At 38.7% G+C, this 12,746-nt stretch overlaps 2 protein-coding genes across 6 annotated transcripts in view; both read left to right on the top strand.

The window, feature by feature from the left end:
* LOC113534414 (uncharacterized) overlaps positions 1-12,746 on the top strand; it is a 272,572-nt gene that overhangs the window by 17,484 nt on the left and 242,342 nt on the right. The gene's annotated exons all lie outside the window — the stretch shown is intronic.
* Positions 1-12,746, top strand: part of LOC128317066 (NACHT, LRR and PYD domains-containing protein 12-like) — a 215,553-nt gene that overhangs the window by 157,844 nt on the left and 44,963 nt on the right. For 3 of the 4 annotated variants that reach the window (XM_053231356.1, XM_053231358.1, XM_053231357.1), the window contains 5 exons: positions 560-733; positions 1,642-1,815; positions 3,130-3,303; positions 10,181-10,354; positions 11,504-11,677. In XM_053231356.1, coding sequence (XP_053087331.1) covers positions 560-733; positions 1,642-1,815; positions 3,130-3,303; positions 10,181-10,354; positions 11,504-11,677 — 870 coding nt within the window. The remainder of the gene's footprint in view (positions 1-559; positions 734-1,641; positions 1,816-3,129; positions 3,304-10,180; positions 10,355-11,503; positions 11,678-12,746) is intronic. The other variant, XM_053231359.1, reaches the window with a different exon arrangement.

Raw genomic sequence — 12,746 nt, 5'->3', positions numbered from 1 at the left:
ACAGTATATTCCAGATATAAAATTGCAGTAATCCATGCAAATGATCTGATTTGAAGTTGATCAAGTCAAGGTTTTCATTAGTTAGTTTGGGTGAGTGTTGGTGCAACAGTTAAATCTATGGGTTACTGATCAGAAGGTTGTGCTCTTTAGCAAGGCCCTTAACCCTCTGTGCTCCAGGGGCGCTGTATCATGGCTGACCCTGCGCTCTGACCCCAACTTCCTAACAAACTGGGCAACGCAAAGAAAATGTAGATGTGACAAATAAAGGCGTCGTCTTATGCACAAATGTACACACACTCAGGAGCAAGAGTAGAATACGAATTAACAGAACCTTCATGAATACAAAATTTCTTGTGTAAACACTCTTACAAACAATTTACGCACAAACCTGTTCATATCCAGCTTGATAAACGATGCACATTGTTAATTAGAATAAACAGATGATATTAAATCCTCATGTCATTCTGAATAATAAAATCCCACACACATCATCTTTAAAGTAAGTTTTAAACCAAAAGGAAACTGTGTTGATGAAGTGTGTGTCATTGTGTCTCTGCAGGTTGATTGGTTGTGGTGTCTCAGATGAAGGCTGTGCTGCTCTGACTTCAGCTCTGAGATCAAACCCCTCAAACCTGAGAGACCTGGATCTGTCAGAGAATAATCTAGGAGACTCAGGAGTGAAGTGTGTCTCTGCTCTACTGGAGAATCCTCACTGTAAACTGGAGATACTGTGGTAAGATCATCTCTCTGAGAGTCACATGACCTGCTCCTGAGTAAGACACATTCTGTAATAGTGAGAGTGAAGCAGAGGTTTTAGGTTCATCATCAATGTCCTGAGGAGGAAGATTGTTTCTTTTCACTGCACACTGATGATTTGTCACTGATGAGTCTTTGGGTCAGATGTACGTATGTGAGAAGCTGCAGCACAAAACGTGACTTGATGCGACTGCAGTGTGTCTAAAATTACTGTAAAATTTACTAAAACATTGTAACTAATCACACAAACTGTACAGAATACACAGAAGCAGCCCAGTGGACTTCACTGTAAATTTATCAGTCTCATACTTCCTTTTTTCCCTCTGAGGAACAGAGGCCACTGACGACCTTCTGTCATCTTTCACAGTTGTTTTCTAACCACTCCAGTTGTTTTCACTCCTATCGATGCCCAAAGTATTATTTTAATGACTTTGTGATTTATCGATCTTTTAGTAAAGCAGTGTGTAAGTGTTTGTGTGAGCCAAACCGAAGTCCAATTTTCTGCTGGATTTACAAAAGTCTCTGAAAGGCTGATTTTCTTTGTACTCACTTGAATGATTAGTTTTATTTGTTTTAATTTATGGGTTTGGATTGGCATGCTTTTTAATATTTTTTTTTTACACTCAGGAGCAAGAGTAGAATACGAATTAACAGGACCTTCGTGAATACAAAATTTCTTGTGTAAACACTCATACAAACAATTTACACACAAACCTGTTCATATCCAGCTTGATAAACGAGGCGCATTGTTAATTAGAATAAACAGATGATATTAAATCCTCATGTCATTCTGAATGATAAAATCCCACACACATCATCTTTAAAGTAAGTTTTAAACCAAAATGAAACTGTGTTGATGAAGTGTGTGTCATTATGTTTCTGTAGGTTGCGTGGTTGTGGTGTCTCAGATGAAGGCTGTGCTGCTCTGACTTCAGCTCTGAAATCAAACCCCTCACACCTGAGAGAACTGAATCTGTGTCAGAATAAACTAGGAGAATCATGTGGGAAGTGTCTCTATGCTCTACTGGAGAATCCTCACTGTAAACTGGAGATACTGAGGTAAGATCATCTCTCTGAGAGTCACATGACCTGCTCCTCAGTAAGACACATTGTGTAATAGTGAGAGTGAAGCAGAGGTTTTAGGTTCATCATCAATGTCCTGAGGAGGAAGATTGTTTCTTTTCACTGCACACTGATGATTTGTCACTGATGAGTCTTTGTGTCAGATGTACGTATGTGAGAAGCTGCAGCACAAAACGTGACTTGACGCAACTGCAATGTGTCTAAAATTACTGTAAAATTTACTAAATCATTGTAACTAATCACACAAAGTGCACCTGGGACACGAACTACATCCACTGTGTGGCAGCTGCAGGTTTAATAGCAGAAGGGAAATGGTGGAAATGATCTCAAATATAGAATTTGTAAATTAAAATGAGAAGTTAAGGTCAGACATTAAAAGGTCAAAAATGAAATAAATCAAACATTTGATTTTGAAATAAAAATCAAGCTGCTATGAAAAGGGTTGCCAGATCTGCTTTACAGAAGCAGCCCAGTGGACTTCACTGTAAATTTATCAGTCTCATACTTCCTTTTTTCCCTCTGGGGAACAGAGGCCACTGACGACCTTCTGCCATCTTTCACACTTGTTCGCTAACCACTCCAGTTGTTTTCACTCCTATCGATGCCCAAAGTATTATTTTAATGACTTTGTCATTTATCGATCTTTTAGTACAGCAGTGTGTAAGTGTTTGTGTGAGCCAAACCGAACTCCAATTTTCTGCTGGATTTACAAAAGTCTCTGAAAGTCTGATTTTCTTTGTACTTGAATGATTAGTTTTATGTTTTAATTCATTGGTTTGGATTGGCATGCTTTTTAATATTTTTTATAAATGCCAATAATATAAAATCACTGGTTTTCACAAATGTTGTCAATAGTGCTCTTGGTTCCTGACCTAGTGAACCAGCATGAGGATGTGTTTTTGATAGAAACTCCAAAGCACTTCTATAAGTCACTCTGGATAAAGGGTTCTGCTAAACGCTGTAAACACGTTAAAGATAAGTAATTTAATCTCAGTAGTATATTCCAGATATAAACTTGCAGTAATCCATGCAAATGATATGATTTGAAGTTGATCAAGTCAAGGTTTTCATTAGTTAGTTTCGGTGAGTGGTGGTGCAACAGTTAAATCCATGTTAAACCTGTTCATATCCAGCTTGATAAACGATGCGCATTGTTAATTAGAATAAACAGATGATTTTAAATCCTCATGTCATTCTGAATAATAAAATCCCACACACATCATCTTTAAAGTAAGTTTTAAACCAAAAGGAAACTGTGTTGATGAAGTGTGTGTCATTGTGTCTCTGCAGGTTCTGTAGTTGTGATGTCTCAGATGAACACTGTGCTGCTCTGACTTCAGCTCTAAAATCCAACCCCTCAAACCTGAGAGACCTGGATCTGTCAGGGAGGAATCTAGGAGACTCAGGAGTGAAGTGTGTCTCTGCTGTACTGGAGAATCCTCACTGTAAACTGGAGATACTGAGGTAAGATCATCTCTCTGAGAGTCACATGACCTGCTCCTCAGTAAGACACATTGTGTAATAGTGAGAGTGAAGCAGAGGTTTTAGGTTCATCATCAATGTCCTGAGGAGGAAGATTGTTTCTTTTCACTGCACACTGATGATTTGTCACTGATGAGTCTTTGTGTCAGATGTACGTATGTGAGAAGCTGCAGCACAAAACGTGACTTGATGCAACTGCAATGTGTCTAAAATTACTGTAAAATTTACTAAATCATTGTAATTAATCACACAGAGTGCACCTGGGACACGAACTACATCCACTGTGTGGCAGCTGCAGGTTTAATAGCAGAAGGGAAATGGTGGCAATGATCTCAAATATAGAATTTGTAAATTAAAATGAGAAGTTAATGTCATAGACGTTAAAAGGTCAAAAATTAAATAAATCCGATCACGTGACTCTTCGACGGCGATGCAGGCATAGTCCCTCGCTCTGCTCACTTTGTCAAATATTATATAATCCTGTCAGTAAATTTCGAACCATTCTCTGTTTAACCCATCATAAATACTTCAGCAGTCAAAGACAGTCGGAAAAGAGAGATTGAGCAATCGCCAATAAAGAAAAATTCAAAGATTCCACCATCTCCGGAGAGGATCTCGACGGTGCTATCGCTAACGGTATCAAGCTAGCACTTAAATAGCAGCAAAGTACTTTGGATTCGGTTTACTACTCAACAGTAAGAGATGCGGTAAGAGATGCGGTAGACTCTGTTCTGACCCCAGCGTTGCGTGACCTACATATGGACATACAAGCGACCAACAATTCTGTGCAGAACTTGAAAAGCTAGCTAGCGCGGCGAAGCGGACACGCGACCGAGTAGATTCCGTTCAGGCAGCTGCACGTGAGGATAGGAGGACAGTCACGAACTTGAGAAAGCAGCTAGAACAACTTACTGATAAAATAACGGACATTGAAGACAGGAATAGGAGAAATAACGTACGACTGGTGGGGTTGCCGGAGGGGGCAGAGGGCTCCAACGCAGCCGGCTTTCTCAGAGCTAATCTTTCCAAGTGGATTCCAGCATTGAAAGGCCGCGACATGGAGATTGATCGCGCTCATCGCGTCTCTGACAGAAGAAAAAGTAACTCCGAGCGGCCGCGTACTCTCATCTTTCGTGTGCTAAGATGGCAAGACATGTCGGCGATCCTAAAGGGTGCACGGCAGGCATACCCGGTGAAATACACGCAGGATAATGTCACGCTGCTATTTTTTCCTGACTTCAGTCCAACCACAACTACCAAGAGAACGAGCTTCAACCCAATCCTTAAGAAGATGATGGCACTGGGTCTGCAGCCTTTCCTCATCTATCCGGCGGCAATTAAACTACGGCACAAAGGTGAGCAGACGATGCTTGACTCTCCTCAGAAAGCGGAGGATTTTATCAGCTCACTGTCACAGAAGACAACATATGCTGCAGATCTACAAAGCAACGGGAAGACAGCGGCCACCATCTCCATCTCTTCGGCCCAGCGAGAAGAACTTAATGACCGGGATGGTGGCGATTCCAGCTGCCCAGGAGAGGACACTTGTTAAATCTTTTTTTTTTCTCCTCCTGGGATATTGTTCCTATTTATCCGGCACAACTGTCTCTTTACTGGTAAGACTAACAACCTTTTTTGGAGGGGTCCAATGGAGAGTAGGTTTGATTACAAAAATTTTTGACTGGGTGGGCGTTTTGGGGACATGTCTTGCGTTGAAGTGGACTGGTCACGTATCATCACCATTTTCTCTTGCTCAACCCGACCTACATTCTTGGTAATGTGCGGTCTCATTTGTTTCTTGTTTATAGTTGTTTGTTGTTCCTGTTTGTGTGTTGCTTTTATTTTTTACAACAGACATTCCTACTTTTATTTATTTTGTCTTATTTCTAAAAGGATTATTCGTCTAGGTGGTTTGGTATCTAGAATGCACACCAGCGTTTACATGTTACTTACAGAATGGGAGTGCTTTTGCTTTTTTTCATTTACAAAATACAGTTTTAGGGTTATGAATATTCAATGCAAATTCTAAATATTTTATCATTGAATGTGAATGGCCTAAATTCTGCTGTTAAACGAACCCGTGTACTAGAATATTTACACCGTAAATCGACTTCCTGTGCACTGATACAAGAGACACATTTAAAACAATCTGACGTGGCACGTTTCCAGAATAAGTATTATAAATTGGCAGCCTTCTCCTGCGCTCTTAATAAAAGTAAGGGGGTGCTTATCCTTGTTAACAGGAAGTTACATTTAGCAATTGAACATACTGGAAGTGATGAGGAGGGTAGATTTGTTTTTATCTGTTGCAAAATACATAATAATAGGTTAGCATTGGTCTCTATTTACGGTCTGAACGAGACAGACAGTGCATTCTTTACAAATATTTCCAATACATTACTTGAGCAGACTGATTGTCCACTAGTGGTGGGTGGTGATTTTAATGCTGTCGTAAATCCTGCTTTGGCTAAATCTCAATCTGATACAACAGCCAATCCATCTGCTAAATTACTGAATAAATTTATCACTGAGCTCAACTTAATCGATCTTTGGAGAATTCAGAATACTACATCTAAGGACTTCACTTTTTTCCCTAATAGACATAAGACTTTCTCTAGGATAGACTCCATATTTCTCAGCCCATCTTTAATTTCGTCTAATTCCTCCATCTCTATATTACCAATTTTATTATCTGATCATTCTGCTGTGTTGTGCAATCTTCCTCTTTTCGATATTAAAGCCAAATCCCCTAGATGGCGCTTTAACATGTCATTATTAAGTAATCAGACTTTCATTAACTCTCTAAAAGAATATATAAAGGAATTTCTTGAAATTAATATGCCCTCCGATGTGGATCCTCAAATACTGTGGGAAACGACTAAGTGTGCTATACGAGGATTCTGTATATCTTTCTCTTCTACTTTTGCCAAAGCGAAAATTGACCAGTTTACACAACTAGAAAATAAAATCCAATCATTACAAAACCTACAAAAACAACATTTTACTGAGCAACAGGCTATATAGCTGTCCTCTTTAAAAGAAGAATATGATTTCCTTTCACAATCAAAGGTGGAATTTATCTTACATAGGACTAGGCAAAAATATTATTTCGAATCAGAGAGACCTAGTCACCTATTGGCCCTTAGGCTGAAAGAATGTGAGTCCAAGGCATATATCAGCGCAATAAGATCATCGGATCAGGTCACCACAAACCCTGCGGCGATTAACGACATATTTAAAGGTTTTTACACAAATCTGTATAAAGCCGAGACAGATTTTGATGAATCAATTTGTAAGCAGTGTTTAGATAAATTGGAATTGCCTCGGCTCTCACAGGTGCATAAAGAATCTTTGGAGGCCCCATTAAGTTTGGAGGAGCTCCACATTTCTCTAAAAAGCCTTCAAAAGGGCAAATCGCTGGGTCTAGATGATCTCCCCCCTGAATTATATTTAGAAATTTGGAATTTGGTAGGGACACTTATGCTTAATTCATTTCATTTTGCAATTGAACATTGTGTATTTCATAGAGATCAAAAAACATCATTGATATCACTACTTCTTAAAAAAGGGAAAGATCCATTAGATTGTTCCAGCTACAGACCGATATCACTTATTCCATGTGATCTAAAAATTTACGCTTAAGTTTTTGCTTCTCGTATGGAGAAGGTAATTGATAGTTTGATCAAGGAGGACCGAACCGGTTTTATCAAGGGGCGCAATGCGTCTGACAATATGCGTCGACTCTTTCATATTCTTGACTTTGCAGACTCTCATCCAAGCCCTTGTGCATTTTTTTCACTTGATGCAGAAAAGCCTTTGACAGGCTAGAGTGGAATTATATGTGGGCAGTTCTGCAATGTTTCGGCTTCGGTGAACATTTCATTTCTATGATCAAGACATTATACCACTCACCTGCAGCATCAGTCTTGACTGGTAATATTATTTCCCCTCCGTTCCCTCTACAGCGGGGAACGAGGCAGGGATGTTCACTTTCCCCCTTATTGTTTTGTTTATCTCTTGAACCTTTAGCACAAGCCATCAGGAAATCTGAAGTATCGATTAAGATTCATGATCATAATCATATTATTTCATTATACGCTGATGATATTATTCTATAATTAGACCACTTTGATGTTTCAGTCTCTAGTATAATTAAGGAATTTGATCACTTTAGTAGCTTATCAGGATACAAAATAAATTGGAGCAAATCGGCTTTCATGCCTATCAACAATGTTAAGGTTAATTCTCCTATTCCCTCATTTATCCCTATTAAGGATTCTTTCATCTGTTTGGGCATTACCATATATAAAAACATCCATAAGATTGCCAGAGACGATTTTAATAGTATTCTAGTTAAGATTAAAAATGACATTGAAAGATGGAATAATCTTAAAGTCTCTCTTCAAGGAAGAATCTCCATAGTTAAGATGAATTTGTTACCTCGGTTTAACTTTCTTTTCTCTATGATACCACTTTCTCCCCCTCCAGGTTAGTTTAAGGAGATCAACTCCATACTTTCTGATTTTATCTGGAGTGATAAATGCCCCAGATTCAAACTTACCACATTACAACATCCTGTACACGCAGAAGGACTGGCTGTACCCAATTTTGAATTGTATTACTGGTCGTTTCAACTTAAGGCTCTTCATAATTAGGTTGATCCTCAATCTAAAGTTTCATGCAGACTGACTGAAGCTGGCACGGTTAAACCAAATAGACTCCAAGATATTTTATTTACTGGCACAGGAAAAAAAGGTGATAATAATAAATTTGGTCCGGTTGTGGCTAATTCTGTTAAAATCTGGAAAACGGTTGAACGTCTGATAGGAGGCCCCTACAAATTTTGTAACAGTACACCTTTATGGCACAATTTTAATTTTTATGCGGAAATCGTCCATTTGTCCAGCCCTCTTGGTCTTCTTTAGGCATAAACATGTGCGGTGATATATATGATAACCAGGGCCTCTGTTCATTTCAGACATTAAGAACTAAGTTTTGTTTACCAGCATCCGCATATTTTGTCTTTCTTCAATTACGTTCTGCTCTCAAAGCGTATGGAGTTCCTTGGGCATCTCCCATTTCCTCTCATCCTATGCGGGATTGGATTGCACCATCTTCTGGTCGGCCATCTGTTTCCTTAATATATAATATAATTATTGATTGCATTACAAAACCTCTTTCTATCAAATCTATCTGAAATCGGGAATTATCTGACCTTAATGTCGACTGGGAGAAAGTGTAGTCTGACCTTAGCTTAACTTCTAAAAACTTGGCTAATCGTCTTATTCACTTCAAAGTCATTCATAGAGCATACATAACTCCTTACAAAAGATTCAAAATGAAACTACAACCAAATTTTAACTGCCATATGTGTAATACTGCATCATCAGGTCCTTTTCTTCATATGTTTTGGGAGTGTCCTATCGTCATTAAGCTATGGACACATGTACACCTGCTTTTATCCTCCTTACTACAAATTGATTACTTTACTAACCCAAGTTTATGTCTTCTTAATGATGATTCTGGTCTGTGTATGAGCTTAATACGAAAGAGAATGTTGTTTGCTGGTTTTACGGCTGCGAAGAAGACAATAATACTGATTATTATTATATGTGTATATATAATAATAGTAATATGGTTTGCACCGCACATGTGTGGAAAAACATATTGGATCCATAGCCTCCTGAAAATAGTGACTTGTGAATTTGAAATAAAAATCAAGCTGCTATGGAAAGGGTTGCCAGATCTGCTTTACAGAAGCAGCCCAGTGGACTTGACTGTAAATTTATCAGTCTCATACTTCCTTTTTTCCCTCTGGGGAACAGAGGCCACTGACGACCTTCTGCCATCTTTCACACTTGTTCACTAACCACTCCAGTTGTTTTCACTCCTATCGATGCCCGAAGTATTATTTTAATGACTTTGGGTGTGATTTATCGATCTTTTAGTAAAGCAGTGTGTAAGTGTTTGTGTGAGCCAAACCGAACTCCAATTTTCTGCTGGATTTACAAAAGTCTCTGAAAGACTGATTTTCTTTGTACTCACTTGAATGATTAGTTTTATTTGTTTTAATTTATTGGTTTGGATTGGCATGCTTTTTTATATATTTTTTATAAATGCCAATAATATAAAACCACTGGTTTTGACAAATGTTGTCAATAGTTCTCTTGGTTCCTGACCTAGTGAACCAGCATGAGGATGTGTTTTTGCTAGAAACTCCAAAGCACTTCTATAAGTCGCTCTGGATAAAGGGTTCTGCTAAACGCTGTAAACACGTTAAAGATAAACGATTTAAACTCAAGAGTATATTCCAGATATAAAATTGCAGTAATCCATGCAAATGATATGATTTGAAGTTGAACAAGTCAAGGTTTTCATTAGTTAGTTTGGGTGAGTGTTGGTGCAACAGTTAAATCTATGGGTTACTGATCAGAAGGTTGGGCTCTTTAGCAAGGCCCTTAACCCTCTGTGCTCCAGGGGCGCTGTATCATGGCTGACCCTGCGCTCTGACCCCAACTTCCTAACAAGCTGGGCAACGCAAAGAAAATGTAGATGTGAGAAATAAAGGCATCGTCTTATGCACAAATGTACACACACTCAGGAGCAAGAGTAGAATACGAATTAACAGGATTTTCGTGAATACAAAATTTCCTGTGTAAACACTCATACAAACAATTTACACACAAACCTGTTCATATCCAGCTTGATAAATGAGGCGCATTGTTAATTAGAATAAACAGATGATATTAAATCCTCATGTCATTCTGAACAATAAAATCCCACACACATCATCTTTAAAGTAAGTTTTAAACCAAAAGGAAACTGTGTTGATGAAGTGTGTGTCATTGTGTTTCTGCAGGTTGCGTAGGTGTGGTGTTTCAGATGAAGGCTGTGCTGCTCTGGCTTCAGCTCTGAGATCAAACCCTTCACACCTGAGAGACCTGGAGCTGTCTGATAATAATCTAGGAGACTCAGGAGTGAAGTGTCTCTCTGCTGTACTGGAGAATCCTCACTGTAAACTTGAGAAACTGAGGTAAGATCATCTCTCTGAGAGTCACATGACCTGCTTCTCAGTAAGACACATTCTGTAATAGTGAGAGTGAAGCAGAGGTTTTAGGTTCATCATCAATGTCCTGAGGAGGAAGATTGTTTCTTTTCACTGCACACTGATGATTTGTCACAGAGTCTTTGTGTCAGATGTACGTATGTGAGAAGCTGCAACCCAAAACGTGACTTGATGCGACTGCAGTGTGTCTAAAATTACTGTAAAATTTACTAAATCATTGTAACCAGGGTTTTCTCTGGGTTTTCTGAGGACTTAGGTGCTGTCTGGGTTCAGGAGGATGGTGGTGTTTTGGGGGTTTTAAATTATTTGAAGGAAATTTTTAAGTTATTCTGTTTTTCTTTCCACATTGTTTTTGACCATCATCCTTATCATTTTTGTGAAAGATTCAAGAAACTTAAACAGGCTTACACATTAAAAATATGTATCACCTTTAAATAATGTTTCAACCAAATTCACACACACTGACAAATAAGTAATAAATAATTCAGAAGTCATGGCAAAATATGCTACAACTTATTTTACAAAATGAAATATGCAAATTTTGTAGTCAGACAAGGCAACTCTCACTACATGACTGTCTAGATGAGGACTTGCATCCCTGTCTGCAGCTGGTTCTCTCACTACACTGCAGGAACAGGGGAGAAAACTATTTCTGTCTGCGACAGTCGTGGGAAATTTACTAAATCACTTAGGTGCTGCACCTAAGCCTTTCTCTGGTAGGGAAAACCCTGGTAACTAATCACACAAAATGCACCTGGGACACAAACTAAATGCATTCTGTGTGAGCTGCAGGGTTTAAATGCAGCAGTGAAATTCATAAAGCTGAAATGTTCTATTGTTGGTGAGTATACTTCCAGTACCTCTGTGTACATGTGTATAAAAAATACAGTTAAACAAGTTTTTTTTTAAACATGAACCAGCAATACTTTTACACCTCTTGCACACTTAATGTCAGTAATTCTCAGTAACAGCAGTAATAATTGGTCAGTGTTAATAATAACTTGTGATTGGACAAGTGAAGGGAGACAGTCCAACATAACACACATCATCTTTAAAGCAAGTATTATTCCAAGATGAAAATCTGTTGATGAAGAGTGTGTCATTGTGTCTCTGCAGCTTGCATAGTTGTGGTGTCTCAGATGAAGGCTGTGCTGCTCTGACTTCAGCTCTGAGATCAAACCCCTCACACCTGAGACACCTGGAGCTGGGTGAAAATAATCTAGGAGACTCAGGAGGGAAGAGTCTCTCTGCTGTACTGGAGAATCCTCACTGTAAACTGGAGATACTGTGGTAAGATCATCTCTCTGAGAGTCACATGACCTGCTCCTCAGTAAGACACATTCTCTAATAGTGAGAGTGAAGCAGAGGTTTTAGGTTCATCATCAATGTCCTGAGGAGGAAGATTGTTTCTTTTCACTGCACACTGATGATTTGTCACAGAGTCTTTGGGTCAAATGTACGTATGTGAGAAGCTGCAGCCCAAAACGTGACTTGATGCGACTTCAGTGTGTCTAAAATTACTGTAAAATTTACTAAAACATTGTAACTAATCACACAAAGTGCAGCTGGGACACAAACTACATCCACTGTGTGGCAGCTGCAGGTTTAATAGCAGAAGGGAAATGGTGGAAATGATCTCGAATATAGAATTTGTAAATTAAAATGTGAAGTTAATGTCATAGATGTTAAAAGGTCAAAAATTAAATAAATCAAACATTTGGTTTTTAACTAAAAATCAAGCCGCTATGGAAAGGGTTGCCAGATCTGCTTTACAGAAGCAGCCCAGTGGAGTTCACTGTAAATTTATAAGTCTCATACTTCCTTTTGTCCCTCTGGGGAACAGAGGCCACTGACGACCTTCTGCCATCTTTCACAGTTGTTTGCTAACCACTCCAGTTGTTTTCACTCCTATCGATGCCCAAAGTATTATTTTAATGACTTTGGGTGTGATTTATCGATCTTTTAGTAAAGCAGTGTGTAAGTGCTCCAAGGGCGCTGTGTCATGGCTGACCCTGCGCTCTGACCCCAACTTCCTAACAAGCTGGGCAATGCAAAGAAAATGTAGATGTGACAAATAAAGGCATTGTCTTATGCACAAATGTACACACACTCAGGAGCAAGAGTAGAACACGAATTAACAGGATTTTCGGGAATATAAAATTTCTTGTGTAAACACTCATACAAACAATTTACGCACAAACCTGTTCATATCCAGCTTGATAAATGAGGCGCATTGTTAATTAGTGTAAACAGATGATATTAAATCCTCATGTCATTCTGAATAATAAAATCCCACACACATCATCTTTAAAGTAAGTTTTAAACCAAGATGAAACTGTGTTGATGAAGTGTGTGTTAT

The sequence above is a fragment of the Pangasianodon hypophthalmus genome, chromosome 29 (assembly GCF_027358585.1).
Source record: "Pangasianodon hypophthalmus isolate fPanHyp1 chromosome 29, fPanHyp1.pri, whole genome shotgun sequence".
NCBI lineage: Eukaryota > Metazoa > Chordata > Actinopteri > Siluriformes > Pangasiidae > Pangasianodon > Pangasianodon hypophthalmus.
Note: the sequence above shows the minus strand (reverse complement) of the source record. Positions and strands in the feature narration are given on the sequence as shown.